The 23,396-nt window shown below is 34.1% G+C and overlaps 1 protein-coding gene across 1 annotated transcript; it reads left to right on the top strand.

Moving 5' to 3' along the window:
* The first annotated feature begins 9,939 nt into the window (after positions 1-9,939).
* Positions 9,940-21,521, top strand: LOC106126462 (acyl-coenzyme A thioesterase 13). Its single transcript, XM_013324148.1, has 4 exons — positions 9,940-10,357; positions 12,150-12,337; positions 13,083-13,210; positions 21,232-21,521. Exons 1-4 carry the CDS (start codon positions 10,274-10,276, stop codon positions 21,420-21,422), a joined length of 591 nt encoding a protein of 196 aa, XP_013179602.1. The 5' UTR covers positions 9,940-10,273; the 3' UTR covers positions 21,423-21,521.
* Positions 21,522-23,396: the final 1,875 nt, after the last annotated feature.

The raw sequence follows: 23,396 nt of genomic DNA, 5'->3' as shown, positions 1-23,396 counted from the left end.
TACACTATACCGTTTACTTTGGTTATGTGTTTATATATATCCAAGCCCACCCCATAGGCGGTCAGGTGGGGCGCGGTGAGGCATTCACTTTCGCTGGATAAGAACTAGTGTATATGTGCTTGGGAAAACAGGAACTATGATGCTCTCCCGTATATACCTTTGACTTCTTGAACACCTTATATAAATAAAATTAACATTATTTACAAATTTCTTTAAAATAAAGTTGTTTAGACTTCCATTATTTCATCTACTAGAATATTTTCAAGCGACCTTGAGTCCTGCGATTGAACCTCTGTTTGGAAGCTCTCGGAATATTTGGATGGATGGATGAAGACAGTCTGAAAGAATACATATGCTACTAACATTTTTTTTTAATTCCGCGCTGACGGAGTCGTGGGCGCCAGCTAGTTAGGGATATTATTGAAAAGTCGGATAGAGTCGATATTATAAAATATATCAAAAGACGAACTAAACTTAAAGGATGTCTTATATTTAAAAATTATAAAGCATTTAAATATTGATTAACTTTTCAATCATGTAACAAACATCATACTCGTATATAATATATGTACAATAAGAATCAGGCCTTATTTAAGATAAAATATTTAATACAAGTATATAAAACCTCGAGTTATATAAGAAAATAATTACATGAATACTTTTGGCTTAATCACGACTTATAGAACTTCAAAACTCGAAGTTTCCTAACAATCAAATAACTTTACAATACGCATCTAGAAACTTAAACATAAGTACTTAAAAGAACAATAACTAGCTTAAGTATAGGCTCTCACTACCGCAGCACAAATAGAATAAAATATATTCGTCTCTGTCAATCTTAATGTAAAAGATAGAGATGACAGTATTTTAAGTAACAATACTTCTGTTTGGTTAATCAGCAGTGGAAGCCCACCATAAAGACTTTTGTCCGGTGATTGTTGTTCACAGGAAACCATGAATTATCAGATCCCTGTATCAAAATACATATATACCTTCCTAAGTGGAGAATAGAATTAAAATCCTTAATCAAAGATACAAACTCGTAACATAATTCGAACTTTAAAAATTTAAGTGATCAACCTCTAATAGAAATAAGTCCTTAGTCACAACTATTATTGAGTAATATACAAAAAATAGTCAAAGTAAATACTGACCTTGGGTTTCTGAGACCCAAATCCACCTTAAAACTATTGTTATTTCTGTTTTGTCAAAGATAATGACGGATACAGAGATTTTAGTTTTAGAAACCAAGTAAATGGAGTACCATTATATATATATATATATATATATATATATATATACATATTTATTAAGTTACTACTTAATAAATCTATATAAAAGAAAGTCGTGTTAGTTACACTATTTATAACTCAAGAACGGCTTTACCGATATGGCTGAAAATTGGTGAGGAGGTAGCGTAGAGCCAGGAGACGGACATAGGATACTATTTATTGGGCTACACTCATTGAGTTTTTTTATATATCCACGCGGACGGAGTGGCAGGCGACAGCTAGTGATAAATAAAATTTCTAATGTATATTTCCAAATAAAGGAATATCAAATTATTTAACAAATGAAAAACATTGCTAAGTGTCAAGCGAGAGATCCTTTATAATCAAGATTAGGCTTTTGATAACAGAATGAAAACCTTTGTTTTCGAAGTGTTTAATATGCTGTGAAAATCTGTATGAGAAATCTACATATACGTTCTTTTTCGCCTTGACTTTAATTGCATCTGCATATGCATTTTGTGTTCAAGTAAAAACTTCATTCAGAAATTATTAATTTTTCAATCTCATTTGCGGATGATTTAACATTGAAAATATAATCGCCAATTAAGCATTAATAGTCTAATGGTTAAGGGTACGGATTCTAGATCACGTGGTTGACAGTTGGAATCCCGCAATTCGACTAACGTAAACCATATCCTAACACAAGCCTAGAGCTTAGTTGGAATGGTACAAACAAATATTAGTAAATTAAAAAAAAAATCTGTTAATATTAAAAAAAATCTATCATTCTCCATAATTATATCATACTTCTTACTAATATTATAAATGCGACGAATATTTGGATGGATGGATGATACCGTCTACCGTTCCTGCGGTCGGCCGTTCGAATCTCGTCATTCGACAATTGTCTCGAACCATCCTACAAACTTCGAGCTTATTTGGAATCGATATATTAGTTAATTTTCCTTAAACATTTGGATATCAATGAATCTGATTCTTTGTCAGTATTTAAACTCTCTCTTTTATTTATGGTCATTGTCGTGGGTTTTATTGTTGTAATATATGTAAATATTACTTAATACCGGATTTATACCGAATACGAATAGGCTCTTGTTTTGTTATGAAGTATCGTATTTCTAATTATAAAAAAAAAATAATCAAATAAAAACATTTCCGAAATACGCGAGCACCGAATTGTAAAGGTGGGTATCCACTGTGGACGAAATAATTAAGGGCTTTAAATCATCTTGTGTATCCGAAGGCTGAAAACGAAAGCTATCGAGCCATGTGCAGTATCATACACTGTGAAAACTGCCTTTTGTAGGTACGGATCTGTTATACTTAATGTTTATCCTCTTGCTTTGATGCGAACTTGTTTCTGGATTCACGTAGAGTTAAATATCTCATTACGAGTCCAGCATGTTGATAATAAATCTATCAGTCATTTTAACTCTGGTTCAACTTGTTGTCACTCAAATCATGAGTGTGTATTCTGTGCTTAGATTACGAACTTTACTTTGGCTTATTTTTATAATAAAACTAGCTGTAGCCCGCGACTCTGTCCGCGCGGTATTAAAAAATAGATGTTGGCCGATTCTCAGACCTACTCAATATACTCACAAAATTTCATGAGAATCGGTCAAGCCGTTTCGGAGGAGTATGGGAACGAAAATTGTGACACAAGAATTTTATATATAAGATATCATTATCTTGTTTAAATACTATGCAATTTAAATACAAGATATTAAATTTCTTAATTAGTAGTTTAACTTTATCTTAATAAGTACATTTTTATTTTTAAAATATGCAAGTTCGATGAATTTATGTATCCAAACCAATATTCCATAAGTAAGATAGATCAGAAAGTTTATTTACTTTGTATGAAATGGTGTAAAAAAATATTCGATCGCTATCTATACAAAAGATCATGTTTTAATTGCTATTCAGATTTTTAGCTTGATTTAATTTAAACCAAATGGATTAATCAAAAATGTTGAAGATAACATCACAAATTTATGCTTGCATTACTCAAGTGATTAGCCCTTTCATAACACATTTGCTTTCAAATCATGTCGTATTTCAAATGAACTGTATTCAAGACGGCATCAGCATAACAAAGACAAGAATATGAATATCCCTATAAAGGTTAATCTAGAACCTTCTAAAGTTGGCTACCATTTTATTTAACTAATATTATAAATGCTAATGTTTGGTTGGATGTTTGTTTGAAGGTATCTCTTGGATGTTTGTAGGAAGGGAAATTTGGCATAGTACACAACTTAGTATGGAAGAACATATAGGCTACTAATTAAGGTTATTCCAATTCCGCGCGAATGAATTCGCAGGCGACAGCTAGTCTTGTAATAGTCAGGTTTTTTGTTTGTACGTAATAGACAACTTATTAATATGTGTAATACATCGCCGCCGGCAACAACTGGATAGTTCAAATAAAGTTAGTCGTTATTACGAGCAAGTTCATGAGGTTGTGTGAAAGTTTTATTCTCTGATATTAAATATCATGTTTAATCACGATTCTGATTTACATTTTATGCTTCAAGCATATATGATATAATACAACACTAGTTTTAAGCAATTTATCATTGCTTATTTACAATACTTCAAATTTAATTATGTATTCAATAAAAATAAAATACTGTCTGTAATCCAAAACATGGTTTCTTTTTAAAAAAAAAAGAACAAAATCTCTAAAATAATCAGCTCTTAAAAGTAAAAATTTCATGATCAAATAACGTCTTCTTTTGTAAGAGAAGAGGGCAAACGAGCGGCGAGAACGACGAACCCATGGTTATACGCAACATCAGAGGAACTGCAGATGTTTTTTTACCAGCCTTTAAAGCCATTTTAACATTATAGGGGTCGTATTAAAAGCAGAATTAACATATGTTTATTTTTTGAAGACCAAGGAGATTACATAAGTAAAGTATGAATCATAAGACAGTTGGGCAAAAAGAAAACATAGGCGACTAAGTTTTCATTATCCATTAAGGGGCAAGAGTTGTTACGTTCAAGATTTTTTTTTAGATCCGTATAAATATGCCATAGTAATTGTTACTTGAAGCTTATCATCATGTTTCCTACTGCTAAAATTAAAGTGTACAGTTTTGGATTTGATAAAAGAATTTCTTCCGTTAACCTCATCAAGCAACACCCCGATAACGAATTGCATTGTTTGCGAGATCATATCGAAATATAATAACATTAAAAATTTAAATGTGAAATCCTTGTCAATTATATACCTATCTGAATATCGGTGCCCACGATACAGGCATTGCCTAGTATAGGCATCACTAGATTACTCAAATTAACCATAAATGGTAACTTAAGTTTAATTTAATTTCTCAGTTATGTGCAATTTTTATGTTATTTATTGTTTCTTGGTTTATTCTTTATTACCTATAATAAAAACGTTTCTTTTCTTTTTCTTTTCTTTTGAGTTCTGTCGGATTTAAAGTGATTTGACTTCCGAAGGTGGATTACATAACTGTCATACAGGACGACTAAAAAGGTGATACGAATTTAGCTGTCACGCGTTTTACTTTTATCACGTAATCATTTCGCCTATCCAACTAGCACGCTAAGCGGGACAAAGATCTATTATATCTACTTGTCGAACTTTATAAGATGTCCTCATTCGATAGCATTATTACAAAACGAGCACTTTTGCTTGTAACTAGCAGTTTTCGAATATTAATAACTTAATGATTTTGAATTTTTAGTGTATTTGAAGTGTATTCGATCTAATATAATAGTACTAGGCTATCGCGCGTGACTCCGTCCGCACGGAATTAAAAAAATTAATTAGTAGCATATGTGTTCTTCCAGGCCATGTTTTACATCAAGTTTCAGGGAGATTCACGCAGCCGTAATAAATATCCATCCATCCAAAGATTCGTATTTATAATATAAGTAAGATAGTTTAATTAAATACGCAATGATTTCTCTTCCAACTGTTTTGACTAACCGCCCTTTGATAACGGTACTGCATGTATGTAGGCACGTTTGTCTGTATGTAATTGCGGTCGACTTACGCAATGAATGTGGTAATCGCTTACTAACTTCCGTAGTCGTTCCCTTATCAATATCTGTCAAAGTCAAATAAAGTACGTTACAATTACAAAATGAAATGTACAGGAACTGGAAATAACTAAACAGGGGTTTCAGAATCTAAAATCACATTTTAAAACATACTGTTATCTCTGTTTAGTCAAAAATGGCTGGGGGGGGCTGACGATATATTTTATACAGACATTTGGGTCACAAAAATTCAACGGTAAATATTCTCCATTAAGAATAAAAAAAGAACTCAAGTTAATTTTTTTTCAATGTTTTCCGTTATTAATATCTAACTAGGTTATTTTAATAAACAAAACTCTAAAGCCTACATACCTTTACATGTAACTAATGCCTGGTTTACATTATGCCAGTATAGTAGATCAGTAGCGTAATATCCGCTGGCATACAACTGGCATAGTGTAAATGCTAACTGGCGCCAGTGACTGTCATAATGTGTAAAAGCTTTATTCAAAGCGTCGTAGTACCAAGACGAAAATAATCGTTCGTTAAAATATAAAAGATATTAAAATAATGTGTTAGTCAATGGAAGGAAATTATTAAAAAAGAAATGTTATGCAACAAAATTATTTTTTATTTAGGAAAAATAAAAATTAATGTTATTGTCAAGTTGTAATGATAATCATACATAAAAAATGCAATAACAGCCGTACCATCTCCATTACAAATGAAAATGGTCGTTGTTATGTAATAAGTGCTCGTTTTGGATTCACGAGTCATTTAGAGCTCCAAATGAAATTAATTCGCTGCTTATTGTCTTATGCCGGCCACATCCGGTCGCTTGTTGGCCAACATACGAAGTTGTGTAATGAGCCAATATTTATGAGATTTTTTTAAGTGGTACAATAACGTAGCGAAATACGTGATGATATAAATACTATATAATGTGAAAACATTTATTATACCGTCTAGAATGTGATAAAAATTGTCACAGAATTATTACGCGGGTCAAAAACACAAGATATTTATTATAAACGCCGGCAACGCATCTGCAGTTCCTCTGGTATTACTGATGTTCATGGGCGTCGTTGAACACCTCGGTGTTCCCGCTGCTCGTTTGCCCCCTTCTGATATAAAAAGAAATCCTCTTATCCTTATCTCACTTTATGTAGGGTTGGTGCAACAGGTCTTGTCTACCAAAACATCTGTCAATCGTTCATGTCACTCGCTTCTTGTTCATGTGACTGTTAAACGTAATCCATTTAGTTATTTCTAGTTAGACTAACCCCTACCAATAGCCTGCTACATTCAAATTTAAATAACGCTTTAGAAGGATCACTTCTTAGTCAATCGAATCGACCGTATTACTTTAACACATTCTTGGTTCTCGTATTAAAACATCAGAATAATTGTTCTGTAGACAAATTATTTAGTTGTAAGGCAAAAAACTAGACTTCTTTGTAAGCAAAGAATCATGAAATTATGAAAAGGAAAGCGTAGTTTCTCTCGAATATTAGGTTCAATACACATATATAAAGGTGTAAATGAATACAAACAACTAAGGTAACTTGCGTAACTGAAATTTGCAGGCTCATCGTATTCGCAGTGGGAGATTTACTTCGTGTACCAGTATTATTATCAGCTTGTTATCGTAATATACAATGTAAGAAAGCCGAAGTTTATGTAATCATTTTATTTTTGTATCTTATCATACAAGTGTTTCTACGTTACAAAATATTTATGTCACAAAACTGTATGGGATAAAATACCCAATTATTGGCACCTTATTCATATAGCCCAGTTGACAAATAAAATGTGTTAAGGTGACTTAATAAAAGTTCGTTTTATATTTATCTAAATAATTCACGTACCAATGAAAATAAAGTCAAGATTTAAAGAGGTTTTAAGGTATTTTATCTTCAAGATTTAATGGCGTTTTAAAGTATTTTACCTAAGTAACTGGCCAAGAATTCTTGTCTTGGGTGGTAAAAGTGTCAGAGAACATTTTTTTTTAGCATTTTCTCTAATAATTATAAAGAAACATTTTCATCAAACGAATTTTATCGAAAAAAGCTACACCTTTTTCTAAACAATCTCAATTCTCTTTGACTTTATGACTGTAGACAAAGGGTTCACTAATTGTCTTTCAAGACAGCAAAATTGTAGTCTAGTTTGAATAATTAACGTCACCTGATATAAGACTACATTACGTTTTTATTTTACGACCTTAAAAAGAACAAGGACCTCTGATCATTTGTAAATTTGATACTCCGTTCATGAAAGTCAAGATTTAATTACTGATTAAAGATTATCAGCGTAGGTTCAAGTTTTGATTTTAAATCTAACTTTAATGTAAAAGCAGCTATTATAAAATATGTAATATTTTCTTTGTTGACATAAGTGTGATTTTTCTTTTAATATTATACATCTCTTAGGTTCAAATTGCGTAAGTTTCCATGACACGGTACAACATCAGGAAGTGTCTCAGCACAGGAATTAAACCGGTATCGACTCGCGTCGCTCTGGTTTCTGGCAGGGTTGTCGGAAGGTATGAGTGTCTCGCCGGATATTAATCTCCGGTAAATGACTGTGAATGGAGTACACTGATGGAATTTGTAGGTTAACATTTCAAATATAGGAACTATTCAGGTAAAGTGAATGTACTTATTATATCTTTCTACTAACTTTTCTATTCAAATTTGTTAGAATGAGAAAAAAAATCTTTTTTTACATTATTAGTTGGCAAAAGAATTGAATGGCCAACAGGTCACTAAATTCACCGAAATGGAAAGCGATCGCTCCCCATAGAAATTCACAATTGCAGATGCGTTGTCTACCTTCAATCGACGGAGAAGGAAACGCATAGAAAGAGAATATTCCCTTCTATGCCCTCCTGCATCAAAACCCCTTCCCATCCTTAACTTTTTCCAAAAAAGGATGGGAAAGAGGACTAAAATTAGGCCTACGTAATGCACACTCATCAGACAAAACACGGAATTATTTGCACTTTAAACCTGACTTCTGTGTGAAACATATTCAAACTCTTACTACTGATAATCTGGTAATTAGAACTATTATAGATTAAATAAAGTAATAAATATATGTTCTTTTTAGGTAATAATACGCACCGGTAATACCCTAAGTCCGTCATTGGACCCTATACAAGGCAGCTGAAGCTCAGGCTAGTTTAGCTACGGCCATCATTTTATGTTACTGGCACAGGATAATTATCATTAAGTGTGCGCGAGGTAATACACGCCACTTTTAATAACACACTTTCCTCGGAATATGTACAGCGTGAATTCAACACCATAAGAATTTAATAGTGTCATATTCCGTGCCTTCTTTTGCAATTCCCGTATTAATACATAAGGTAGGTTAATCAAGGGTACCCTTCCCTGACTAAACGACAACGACTTTTGACATCGAATAATCTGTACAAAAATATCGTCGTCCCTGTCATTATTTTTGACAAACCAGAGATAACAATATGTTTTAAATAAGGATTTTCAAGGAAGGTATTGAATCGAGTTAAAATCCATTTCTGTGTGAAGTCTTTAAACATTTGCCTAATCCTAGTTGAAGGAAGTTTGAATTAGTCCAGGCAATGTTAAATGTATGGTTAGCGTACTTTTTACGGAAGTGAACTCATCTACAAACGGGTCTAGCTTTCGCTAACACCGCCCACCTGCCTTGAGTACTTGTTGTCAGAACTTGTAAATAGCCCGATCATTTGTGAGATACTTTCCCTTTGAAAGCTTTGTTTAATATTAACAATGAATGCTATGGTCACATTTAATCAAACTTGGATATAAATAAAAATCCTAATAATGTTAAACAACCAACTATTCCTTGTTTGTTAGAAAGAGACACATGCTATGTCAACTAGGTTGCATCGGTCTCCGTATTCTGTAAAAAAATAACCTACGGTTCAAATGTCATGACACTATGTCAGTAGAGCAAGATAACATATGCCCAATATTACGTGAGTTATGTTTGGAGGATTGTTTCGCACAATACGTTCAGGATAGTGTTACGTGAGACCGGACCAAAATGAAAACAAAAACCCACTTTCAAATTTGGAGCCGGTCAATGCCGCGGTAATACGCGCACTGTCCAGTATGAATTCAATATTATATAATACCTCTAGAAAAATCAACAAGTTCATCAAGCACAAGAGTTTAAATAAATATGGCATTATACGCAAAAATACCATGATGTTAATATGGAATTACATATGTTTAAAGACACGTAATAAAGTACGTATAGAACTACGAATAAACTTTAGCTTTTCTTTTTGTCAGCAGTCAAAAATTGTAGTCGATCGTTATTAAGTCCTAAATGTGACAAGCAATTAACATCTCAATGGCAATTAATGGAAAAATTAAGCTATAATCTACTAATATTAACTCTTATAAAAATCAACTTATGATAAACGCTATTTAATTTTCAACAGGCGCTCTGGTTTAAAGGCTTAAAACGCCACATTTTAGTATTTTGGTAAATTCAAATTCAAATTGATCAGGTACTCAAAAATACAGTAAGAAAATCTTATCTGCTCTTGTAGACGAAAGTGAGTAACACAAGTAAAGCTGTTCTTGGCTTCTTTATCTTATATTATGTCTATTTATAACCGATACGTAAAAATGTAGGCGCTTCTACTGACAGAACTAGTGCGATAGCAGCGCCACGCTTGCTTAGCTAGATAGTGACAATAATATTTTTTGTATAGACAATAGGAAAAATCATAAGAATTTAAACTGATTGAATTTAAATTACTTAACCAGTCTATTCAGGAAATTAAATTAAACCATTGCACATTTTTGTATAATCTATATTCTACACTTGTTGCTTGTTGTCAATATCTGTAGCAAGTACCCCATCCCCCGTTTGTAAATTCAATCAATACTTTCCCACTTTCCTCCAGGCTTCGAAGGGCGGGTTGGATTCTTCCTGTTATCTCCGGAGTATTTAATTTTCTCTTGTAATTGATTTGAGTTGCTGCCAAAATGTGTAGTAAACTTGCAACAATTACCGAGCTCTTCATAAAAACCGTCGTCAATTCGAAGCGCTTCGATCGAAACCTTCGTAATGTACGTATGAATCTATTTTATGTCTTTGTTAGTAATTGTTTCATTAAAATATGCTAAAATCGTGTAATATTCTATGATGTACTATTACTAGAATCCATGGTGTAGAATTGTACAATTTTAGATAAAAAATCAATCACATACTTAGGTGTACCAAAATGTATATAGCTCTTGCACTGCGCCGTTATTGATTTTCCATATTTTAGGACAAGCGCAATGTTCACTATCAATGTCTTATAGATTTTCTTAAACAGGTATTTAATTTAAGTTTCCTATTTCAACACCAATTTAATAAGAATATTATCTAATTACTTATTCAATTATCTATAAATTAAATTTATCAGTAGGCAAATGGAGGCTGTGCTGTACCAACTATTTTAGGGTGTGGCTGTGAGAGGGACCACCATTTTGAACATCATTTTTGTTCATTATTAAATGAATTTTGCTTAAACATCTGGAACTTTAAATTCTAAAAACCACTGCAAATCTGGAAATTGGCAAATCATTATTTGCTGTAAAAAAAAAAACACAAAATGTATGGGTGTGGTTTTATCTAAGTTCTTTTCTTATATTAGTATAGGTTGTGTGGTTTATTCTAACAGGAGAAGACAACATTCATGATTTAGTTAATTCATTCATTTTGGTTCAACTGAGGAACTCTTAAGAGTTTTGATCTTAACAGCTGCTAATGCAGTTAGCTTAGTTATTTTGTAAAAGAAAAGTTATTTCTAATAAAGAGGGAGTTCCTCGCAATTCAAATATAAGGATTTGGTAGTCATCGGAAAATTGTGAATATCGACTGGGCGTGGTCATTAGTTGTGATAACAGAGATTGTTAGTTAGTCTTCACGTTCACAAAGAAAAGATAAAAACATTACAGGAAACGTTTTTATATATTTTGTGCCTATTTTAACTTTGGCAAATTAGTAAAATGCCATTGTCGATTTGAAGGGAACGGACATAAGGATAAAATAAATTGCTGCTAAAACTCAAAACCCAGTATGCACTGCAAATCAGAACTCACCATTAAAAACATATTGTCATTCCTTTCATTCTCTATGAAGAATTGAGATGCCAATATGTGTTTGTTTAAATGTTTTAGCTGTGTGATTACACAGTAAAGTAATGCTTATCTAACCTCTTTCATAAATTTGATAAAAAAAATAAGGAATATTTAAAGATGAAAAATCAATAGGAAAAGGGTGTGGCTGTTAACTATAGGGAGACAATGACATGGAGCAAAGTGTTAATAAAAAGTTAAAGGGTATTTTAGAAATTGAATAAAAAATATGCAGAGGGATCTTATAGGATATTAAAAAGTAGTATTATTGAAAAATATTTAGACTTATGAAAAACATATTTAGGGTTAGGGATGGGTTCAATTCTTTCATTTTACTCCGGTTGAAGCTACAGATAAAGCTAAAGCTCAAGCTTCTTTGATACTCTGATAAGGAAGACTCAGCGATTATTTAGTGGCATAAATGTCTTAGTCCCTTAAGAGCTTGAGGTAATCCTTCCGAGTCCTGAGCCCAAGTTTCCGAGTCAGTATTTTTTGTTAGTACGCTTTAAGGCTATGTTCCTACTTCTTCTCCACTCTGCTATCAATTAGTATAAAGTTTATCTAAATTAAAAATTTTTCTAGGATTATTATTAATGAGTTAAACCCATCATTGCAATTATGCTTGGTGTTAAATATACAAGAAGGATGCAATGATGAAAATAAATCCTCATTGGCTTTAAGGCCTTATTTTAGTATTTAATTTCCATTAGTATTAATATCATTGTTTCATTCTCAGATCAAGTTGGTGTCATGTAACGATGGAGTGGTGGTATCTGAGCTTGTGGTGGCTGCTGAACACCTGAACGAGAGTGGAACCCTGCATGGAGGGTTCATCGCTCATATGGTTGATACACTGTCAACCTTTGCCCTGCTGGCCAGCGATCAAGCGATTGGGCGTGGCCTCTCTGTCGATCTCAGTGTTAGGTATGTTATAACATTTTAATATTTAAAGCTACTTTTTATAATTTTGCAATAAGAATTGAAAGCAATTTTACTTCCTTTCTGTGTCGTAAAAATTTATACACGCAGATTTGTGAATGTTTTTAAACAAATCTTATAAATTCTAATAAATATAGAAGCGATGAAGTGACATCTAGCAACAACATTCTTTTATCATCTAGTTACGTCTCATGCACGAGGCTTATGTTCGACCTTGAACGATATTTTGATAAATGATGTACTGATATGTTAAGTATTATTTGTTGTTAGAAAAACTAAATACATACTAGCAAATTGTCAGGAATTTATAATCGGTTGGGAATAAATACTAAAAAATATTTAAATAGGTTAGTAATCGGGAAGAAACAACATCAAATATGGGACCGCCATTTTGTCGTCGTGCCCGCGCGTCAATCAATTGGCGTACATCTTGAATTAATTTAGAGTCTCCTGTATTCTGCTTATAAAAACAACGATTATTAATTTTACTTTTCGATAATATTTCTTTTTTACAATTTCGAACCAATATTTATCTTACTAATTTTATAAATGCGAATGGATGGATGAATGATTGTTACAAAATATCTCCAGAACGGCTGCATGGATTTCCCTGAATATTGGCATGGATGTAGAACATAACCTAGAGGAATACATTAGCTATTTTTTTTTAATTACGTGCGTACGGAGTGTCAAGCGGTAGCTAGTCTATAATAAATTATTTTTATTTTAGCTACATGTCTACGGTTTCGGAAGGCAACAAGTTGGAGATAGAGTCCGTCGCCAAGAAGGTGGGGAACAAGGTGGCTTTCCTCGAGGTGCAGATCCGCAACAAGGATAACGACGAGCTAATCGCTACAGGTAGGCATATAAAATATATAGGTCGCAAATGAATGTTGTATTTAGTTTTAGATAATATTGTTGTTGTTGTAGTTGAATTTACTTATAAAGTGTTTTATTATTTATATTGTTGTTTATTTTTATTACCTTCTTTCTAGACAAGAATAAATGTTTTTACCAACAAAACTTTTTATTTTATTTTGCTGTGTAGAAATATTTCTTTATCTAAATGTGATTTTCTTGCTACCTTTATTAAAACATGTTTTTTTCTGTGATCAATGTTTTGATAGCGGAAACCCATACTTAATTTTCAGGATCTTAAATAATTGTATTTTTTATTTGTGCCAAAAAATATTGTGGGATTTTTTTATTATACTGAAATCTTTGTTTTCATAAAGGCATCGTCCATTAATCACGGTGGGTGTGGCCGCGAAAAAATCGGGAAACATCACGAGGGGGGAATTAATATAAGATATCATCACACGTCTTAATTCACTAAGCAATGACTTAAATTGAAAATTAAAATTCTTTTTTAAACTTATTTTATTTTCTAAATGAAAATACACGTAATTTTAAGTATTAGAGTCAAAGGATTGGCTAAAATATTACCATTTATTACCAATGGAGGGGGGGGGGGGGGCGGTGCTTCGGTTAAAAAATAACGTGATTAATGGACGGTCCTATAGATACTACGATTTATATTTAAAAGAAATTTGTATAATTCAATAAAAAGTTGAGAATTACGGGATAGATTTTTTATTTTTACAAAACAAAAGGTGACTTCAAATGAGGCAATTTGTCTGGGACTTAGCTCCACCGGTGAACGGGTTTGAACTGTAATGAGACATGTGTACGATATGTGTCTTGTATCTGGTTTATTGTTTTTTTTAATTGGAATGGAATATACTGAAAATTTAACAAAACCATAATTCACTTTGAGGTTATAAGCCATATAAAATGTTTTAAAATGCATCGTAAATCATAATATCATAAATAATTTTAAAATCTCATGATTGAATCTCAATCTCAATTAAATCTCATCATTTAAGTAATTGAAAATTCAATTAAATTGGTATAATTTACATTTATTTGATTATTATAATATGTCGCAGACGCCACCATACAGTCTTGCCGCCATAATTAATAAAAAAAAATGGTGGATCAATTAAAACTAATTTGATTGATCATGAAGTTGAATAAAAACAAGTAATACATTTTTGTATAAAACTAAAAAAAAAAATTAAGCAAACTTCATGTCGTAATCGCACTTTGAATCGATTGACCCTTTAACACGTTGAGCGCCACGCGTATTTCTAAGACAATCCCGTTCAGGCCACGAGCGCCGCTTGTACGCACTGGTATTAAAGGGCCGGTGTTTCCGATCGCAGTACAAAATAGTTTACATTTTTAACGTTATACCTATAGGCTATGTTTCAACACGTTACGAGCCAAGTCTGTTTTGTTTTTCTTACCGCTTAGCCCGCTCAGATAATATTTCTTCGAAATGGATTCGTGGCCGTTACTCTTTTTGCTACAAATCAGTTCATTACAGTTCAAATGTCACTGAGCGTTAAACATCCTAAACAGAAAATCTAGTGTCAGCTAATGATGGGTGACGTGGCGCTCAACGTAATATTATAAGCTTTGTTCAATGAGACTATTAGACGTCGATTAATGCAACTTCTACATTAGTACACACATTAAGCCCTGATGACAATGTAACTTTTTTAACGCATTGTCACTGTAAATACAAGATGGCCGCAGCCACGAAATGAGGAACGACATATTTTGCACTAGACCCCCAACATCTATAGTGTCTTTTTAAGATTGACTTATTTGACAATTCACTATTGTGTGTCTATTTAAGATTGATTTGTTTGACAATTCACTAGAGTGCGTCTATTTGAGATTGATCAGTTTGACGACTCATTTGACAATTCACTATAGCGTGTCTATTTATAGTGTCACCGACTTATCTGTGAACTGACGGGTGTCGCGATCGTCGTTTCAGTGTTGCTAACTAATTCCAATGTGCACAAAAGTCGGAAAAGTCGCCACATTTTGAATTAATTTTATATTGTTTGTATTTAAGATAAACTGCTGTGTAACATTGGGATTACATCTAAAATATACCAATGTATAAATTCCAAACTCCTAGTTAAAATACTCATCTAGATACTAGTGGTAGGCCTAGAAAATAGGTGTAAGTAAATGAAAAACGAAAAAGTTTATTTTAGGATTTATTGAAAACCACGTTTCCAATCATTGTGGTCAAACACAGTTTTTGAAGATTGTGAATAAATTCACTTTGTCGTATTCTCTGTTTGCGTGGTGTACGTCTTTTGGTACCAGCTTCTTCTGCTGCTTGGCCCTTATTAATAATTTTTTGAATTAGCCCTTGACTTACACCTGTAACAAATGTTTTGTGATTAATAAATTCATTGTATTCATATATTTGAAAGAGCTTAGTGGCGATTGTGGGTAGGGTGTCATTATCAATAAATTTAATGATAACAGAGTGACTAAAAATACTAACAACTGATATTATTGATATTCCACTTTTGGATTTGACAAAACTAACCTGTAGCAGCTGAAGTCCGTTTGTATATTAAATTAAACGGAATGATAGGAGCCTGCAGCCGAGCTTCTTCTTCAAAAAATGATTTCACCTTTAGAATAATACTCCGCGCATCACTCTTTATAGCTTTCGGCAAATTTAACGCTTGCAATCCAGAAGTATCGCAATTAAACACGGAACACTCGAAAGTATATGACACTGACAGTCGAATGACATTTCAACCTGTCGACCGTAGTTCCTATTTTTGCCATTTCACAGATAAGTTGGTGGCACTATACTTAAATATTATAAATAAATCATTAAACCAAAAATTGAGGTGTTGACAAATAAAAATAAATGTAATTAATGTTTTTTTTTACTTAATTGTCCAATACGTAGCCAAATAACTGCAATAAATTCAAAAAGTAATAACTGACCTAAATTATAGTACTTATCTGTTCAATTAATTTTATTACAAGACCGATGCTCAATAGTTCACAGTTCGTTGTCCGTGTACGGTCGACATTATGACAACCGTCCATTAAGTACAACATTTATCCTCATACAATAATAATTTGATACGTCATAGGCGTCAGTTGTCAAACTAATCAATCTTTAAAAAAATCTTTACTAGTAAAGTTCAGTATACACAGTGATGGCCGCGACTACAAATAGCTTACATTTTTATATAACCACAACATGGGATTGAAACGCCAATGAAGTTTAGACCAGATTACGGAACACTGGTTTAGTCCAAAATTGCCGTTACTACAATATGGCCGCTGATATATTTGATCCATAAGCTGCTATGTTATCCCCACAATATGTGTATGGGTAGCAAATGATAGGATTTGACTTATTAGTCTTATAAATGAAAAAAATAAATAATTAAAAATGAATTGACTAAAAAATATTTTTAAACTACATTTTATCGAAAACGAATTTAGATTTTTGGTGTATGATATGTGCAGAAAAATGTTGTAAGTATATTATTATACAATATAGGAAATATGGTTAACCGTTTAAATTGCGATATTAAGATTTTCCTAAATAACGTTTTCATAAATTACGTACTGCAAAATTAATGCAATTAATGAAGAATTCGAAATTTATACTACTTATGAACGGTTGGACTAAGGACTTTCCCAATTACCACTTTGGGAAAAGCCCAAATCCGGCCGTTCATAGGTGTGTGACTTACATCCTACCTGCAGCATTGACTGGATAAATTGGCTAAAAACAACATTGAAGATACAAGAATTGCAAAGTTTTCGGTATCGAGACTCAAGATGAATGCAGCAGCCGTAACAACCGATGTCCTTCGATGATCTTCATATCATGGTCATCGAGGGACATCGGTTAGTATGTCTGTTCTGTAAAATCCACAATGTTCATGCGGCTGAAACCAACATTTAAGATATAAAAATGGCGAGGTTTTCGTTATCAAGATTCAAAATGAATACAGCGGCCGTGCCAACCGGTGTCCCTTGATTACTTACTTACTATAGTAATCAGGGGACACCGGTTAGTATGTCTGTTCTGGAAACTCCACCAAGTACATGCGGCGGAAATCAACATTGAAGATATTAGAATGGCGAAGTTTTCGATACCAAGATTCAAGATGAATACAGCAGCCGTATTAACCGATGTCCTTCGATGGCCTTAACATTATGGCCATCAAGGACATCGGTTAGTATGTCTGTTTTGGAAACTCCACCATATACATGCGGCTGAAACCAACATTGAAGATATTAGAATGGCGAAGTTTTTGATACCAAGATTCAAGATGAATACAACAGCCGTATCAACCGATGTCCTTCGATGGCCTTCATATTATGGCCATCAGGGACATCGGTTAGTATGTCTGTTTTGGAAACTCCACAATGTGCAAGCGGCTGAAACCAACATTGAAGATATAAGAATGGCGAAGTTTTCGTTATCAAGATTCATGATGAATAGAGCAGCCGTATTCACCGGTGTCACTTGATTACTTACTTATTATAGTAATCAGGGGACACCGGTTAGTATGTCTGTTTTGGAAACTCCACCATGTACATGCGGCTGAAACCAACATTGAAGATATAAGAATGGCGAAGTTTTCAATACCAAGATTCAAGATGAATACAACAGCCGTATCAACCGATGTCCTTCGATGGCCTTCATATTATGGCCATCAGGGACATCGGTTAGTATGTCTGTTTTGAAAACTCCACAATGTGCAAGCGGCTGAAACCAACATTGAAGATATAAGAATGGCGAAGTTTTCGTTACCAAGATTCAAGATGAATACAACAGCCGTATCAACCGATGCCCTTCGATGGCCTTTATATTATGGCCATCAGGGACATCGGTTAGTATGTCTGTTTTGGAAACTCCACAGTGTGCATGCGGCTGAAACCAACATTGAAGATATAAGAATGGCGAAGTTTTCGTTATCAAGATTCATGATGAATATAGCAGCCGTATTCACCGGTGTCACTTGATTACTTACTTATTATAGTAATCAGGTGACACCGGTTAGTATGTCTGTTTTGGAAACTCCACCATGTACATGCGGCTGAAACCAACATTGAAGATATAATAATGGCGAAGTTTTCGATACCAAGATTCAAGATGAATACAACAGCCGTATCAACCGATGTCCTTCGATGGCCTTAATATTATGGCCATCAAGGACATCGGTTAGTATGTCTGTTTTGGAAACTCCACAGTGTGCATGCGGCCGAAACCAACATTGAAGATTTAAGAATGGCGAAGTTTTCTTTATCAAGATTCATGATGAATATAGCAGCCGTATTCACCGGTGTCACTTGATTACTTACTTATTATAGTAATCAGGGGACACCGGTTAGTATGTTTGTTTTGGAAAGTCCACCATGTACATGCGGCTGAAACCAACATTGAAGATATAAGAATGGCGAAGTTTTCGATACCAAGATTCAAGATGAATACAACAGCCGTATCAACCGATGTCCTTCGATGGCCTTAATATTATGGCCATCAAGGACATCGGTTAGTATGTCTGTTTTGGAAACTCCACAGTGTGCATGCGGCTGAAACCAACATTGAAGATATAAGAATGGCGAAGTTTTCGTTATCAAGATTCAAGATGAATACAACAGCCGTATCAACCGATGTCCTTCGATGGCCCTTATATTATGGCCATCAGGGACATCGGTTAGTATGTCTGTTTTGAAAACTCCACAATGTGCAAGCAGCTGAAACCAACATTGAAGATATAAGAATGGCGAAGTTTTCGATACCAAGATTCAAGATGAATACAACAGCCGTATCAACCGATGTCCTTCGATGGCCTTAATATTATGGCCATCAAGGACATCGGTTAGTATGTCTGTTTTGGAAACTCCACAGTGTGCATGCGGCCGAAACCAACATTGAAGATTTAAGAATGGCGAAGTTTTCGTTATCAAGATTCATGATGAATATAGCAGCCGTATTCACCGGTGTCACTTGATTACTTACTTATTATAGTAATCAGGGGACACCGGTTAGTATGTCTGTTTTGGAAACTCCACCATGTACATGCGGCTGAAACCAACATTGAAGATATAAGAATGGCGAAGTTTTCGATACCAAGATTCAAGATGATTACAACAGCCGTATCAACCGATGTCCTTCGATGGCCTTCATATTATGGCCATCAGGGACATCGGTTAGTATGTCTGTTTTGGAAACTCCACAATGTGCCAGCGGCTGAATCCAACGTTGAAGATATAAGAATGGCGAAGTTTTCGTTATCAAGATTCATGATGAATATAGCAGCCGTATTCACCGGTGTCACTTGATTACTTACTTATTATAGTAATCAGGGGACACCGGTTAGTATGTCTGTTTTGGAAACTCCACCATGTACATGCGGCTGAAACCAACATTGAAGATATAAGAATGGCGAAGTTTTCGTTACCAAGATTCAAGATGAATACAACAGCCGTATCAACCGATGTCCTTCGATGGCCCTTATATTATGGCCATCAGGGACATCGGTTAGTATGTCTGTTTTGGAAACTCCACAATGTACATGCGACTGAAACCAACGTTGAAGATATAAGAATGGCGAAGTTTTCGTTATCAAGATTCAAGATGAATACAGCAGCCGTATCAACCGATGTCCTTCGATGGCCTTAATATTATGGCCATCAAGGACATCGGTTAGTATGTCTGTTTTGGAAACTCCACAGTGTGCATGCGGCTGAAACCAACATTGAAGATATAAGAATGGCGAAGTTTTCGTTACCAAGATTCAAGATGAATACAACAGCCGTATCAACCGATGTCCTTCGATGGCCCTTATATTATGGCCACCAGGGACATCGGTTAGTATGTCTGTTTTGGAAACTCCACAATGTACATGCGACTGAAACCAACGTTGAAGATATAAGAATGGCGAAGTTTTCGTTATCAAGATCCAAGATGAATACAGCAGCCGTATCAACCGGTGTCCCTTGATTACTTACTTACTATAGTAATCAGGGGACACCGGTTAGTATGTCTGTTCTGGAAACTCCACCATGTACATGCGGCTGAAACCAACATTGAAGATATAAGAATGGCGACGTTTTCGATACCAAGATTCAAGATGAATACAACAGCCGTATCAACCGATGTCCTTCGATGGCCTTAATATTATGGCCATCAAGGACATCGGTTAGTATGTCTGTTTTGGAAACTTCACAATGTACATGCGGCTGAAACTAACATTGAAGATATAAGAATGGCGAAGTTTTCGTTACCAAGATTCAAGATGAATACAGCAGCCGTATCAACCGGTGTCCCTTGATTACTTACTTACTATAGTAATCAGGGGACACCGGTTAGTCTGTCTGTCCTGTATTAATTTCGAGCCGAAGTCTTTATTAGTTACAACATTTTACTTTAATTTGTTAATAATTTTGCTGGTAAGTTTAGCTTTAAAAGACTGCATCTATTGTTGGATTTTTGTGCATGTTTTATACGTTATTTTTTTATCCTTCTATATATGTTTGTTCGTGTTGCTATGCATGTTTCTATGCAAGTTTTTAATAGGAATCATCAAGGAAGATCTACTTCTACAATGTTACGTCTTCTACCTCAAGTTATACACAGCAGCCGTATTCACCGGTGTCACTTGATTACTTACTTATTATAGTAATCGGGGGACACCGGTAAGTATGTCTGTTCAGTGGCAAATCATCATCAACATCTTCTCGTGATGAGCGACTGCACTCAACTCTACTGCTATAAATTTTTGTAAGTACAGCATGATTTACACTGTTTAATTTTACTAAATATTATATAGTTATAAGATTTTGAAAATGGTTCTCACAAATTGCAACAGCTTAAAATTAACTTTGAATTAACACTTAATTTAATAATAATTCTAATTATTTTTTGATATTTTAACATAACATACTAAATATTCTAATACTTTGAGATTTGTTGTGACTGTAACTGAACATTTTTTCTTTTTTCCATTGCTGCATACAAGGAATCACCTGGCCTGATGACCGTCCCGAGACACCCGTGGAGGCTGATGGTGTCCGAGAGCGCGTGAAATACACCAGCGCAATGGCGGGGTCTGGCGCGATTACCCACCGCGTGGCACATGCCACTCGCCGCTTGGACAAAGCTACTGCTAAGATGCGTGCTGAGTTCGGAGATCTGTCAGATAGCGAGTAATCCGACGGATAAACGCTCGTAGTACATATAGTTGATCGTTGATTTCATTAGATTGAAATTAACATCGTACGCAACGTTAATGTTGATTTCTCTTTCTCGTTAAACAATTTTGAATTGTCTTTGATATTTTATTAATTACAAGTTGAATAATTTTGAATTATATAACTTAGTTTATTGTTGATGTTATTTAATTTCGTTGTTATTTATCTGTATTTTCATTCAGTTGTTGAGAATCTTTCCAATCATTAAGTTGTAATTTAAAATTAATTGTTTGATTACGTATTTGTTATCTATTTCTCTCTTAAGCTTGATCAGTAGTATGTAGATGGGAAATAAAAAAGATGATTAAATACCAGGGTTTTATTTTTACACATTATTAATTTTCCAGACTAAAACAAAGTTAATAGATTAAAAAATAAGAAAATTTTAACTTAAATATGAACAAAAGTTACTCAGTTCAGACTTTACAAGGATTTAAAGATATTCTTCAAATAAAGTGGGTCGCTGAAAGGAGTTACAAACTTGATTTAAGGACTAAGAATAACATGTCTTGGTTTATATAGCAATTTAACACCTTTAGATAATGCTCATAACCTCAAAAAGAAAGGGACTAGCGAGAAAGCGGCGACCTGAATTCACTAAAAATCACAATTACATATGCATTGCTTGTCTTTGAACGGCTTAGCATGCACAGAAAGAGGATATTTCGACTACCTCTCATTCCCATCCTCGAATAAACTCGTGATCGTAGTCAGCCAGGCAAGCAAGTCACTCGAGCTCCAGCAGATACCAGAGTTGAAAATTACGGGATGTTTAAAAAGCTGATCATTACTGGTAAGTAAAATTGATACTTCCCAGAATGTGGTCCTCGGCTTACAGCATCCAAAGAATTCTTGCCGTTGTCATAAAATCATCGGATTATTTAGATGAAGCTTTAAAAAGTTTTATAACAAAATATCGACGCTTTTTTTACCCGACTAATAAGAGTGAGGTGTATTTCAATTAGTACACTTCCTTCATTTCATCTACACTTAACAGATGGCGTTAATCTATATTTTTTTACAAACATTAACATTAAGGTAATTAATTTATCGGTAACATGTATGGTGATCAGGTAAGATGTATTTTCTTTGTTTTATACTAAAATAAATAATTCTAAGATTTAAGCCGTTCATTATGTTCTAGATTTGATGGCTCGTATATTCAAAGTGTCAAACTTTATAGGAGACAAAAAACTTTTGTTGAATTAGTACCAGTGCTTGTTACAAGATGTCGCTAAAAGTACTTTATGCCGTTAAAACGTTTTTACATTTGGAGAAACTTATTTGACTCGATGAGAGGCGCTGTTATGGCTACAAGTTTTAAGGGTTACAAGTGAGCTAAAATTTCCTTCTTTCTGCCAAAAATGTTGCAACACTAGGTTATCACTCTACCCTAGGTAAATTACTTTAGGTAATTAATTTGCAGCTTATGAACTAAGTTCTAATAGTAATACTTTACTATTTAAATTGTTACATCCAGCATCATCATCATCAGCTCTCTATACGTCCCCACCAAGGGGCTCGGAGCCAGATCCAGCATAATAGCATATTAACCTACATGTCATTATTTTGTGTCATATTTTTATGATATTCAAAATTATAAAATGGCAACATTACACCGTGTAGCTGCCGCTCCTATTGGTTCAAATATCAAGTCAAGTCAAGATGACATTTTTATTTATATTAGCAGATCTTTTATAAATTTTACTAATATTTCTTTTACCATTCCAACTAAGCTCTAGACTTGTGCTAGGCTATGGTTTACGACAATAGTCGAATGGAATGGAAGGGAAAAACGTACTCTAAACCATTAGGCCATTGAAGCTTCATCATCAGCTCACTATACGTCCCCATCGAGGGGCTCGGAGCCTACCCTAAGTTGAGGGTGATTAGGCCATAGTCAACCACGTTGGCCAAGTGCGGGTTGGTTGAC

The sequence above is a fragment of the Papilio xuthus genome, unplaced genomic scaffold (genome assembly GCF_000836235.2).
Source record: "Papilio xuthus unplaced genomic scaffold, Pxut_1.1 DF825017.1, whole genome shotgun sequence".
NCBI lineage: Eukaryota > Metazoa > Arthropoda > Insecta > Lepidoptera > Papilionidae > Papilio > Papilio xuthus.
The sequence above is the reverse complement of the archived record's forward strand: the minus strand, read 5'-3'. Positions and strand labels throughout refer to the sequence as shown.

Bases quoted from the DNA above. Each gene is read 5' to 3' on its own strand.
- LOC106126462 (XM_013324148.1), top strand. From the start codon at position 10,274: ATGTGTAGTAAACTTGCAACAATTACCGAGCTCTTCATAAAAACCGTC. The intron at 10,358-12,149 runs GTACGTATGAAT...TTTCATTCTCAG, and splicing joins TCGATCGAAACCTTCGTAAT to ATCAAGTTGGTGTCATGTAA. The intron at 12,338-13,082 runs GTATGTTATAAC...TTTTTATTTTAG, and splicing joins TCTGTCGATCTCAGTGTTAG to CTACATGTCTACGGTTTCGG.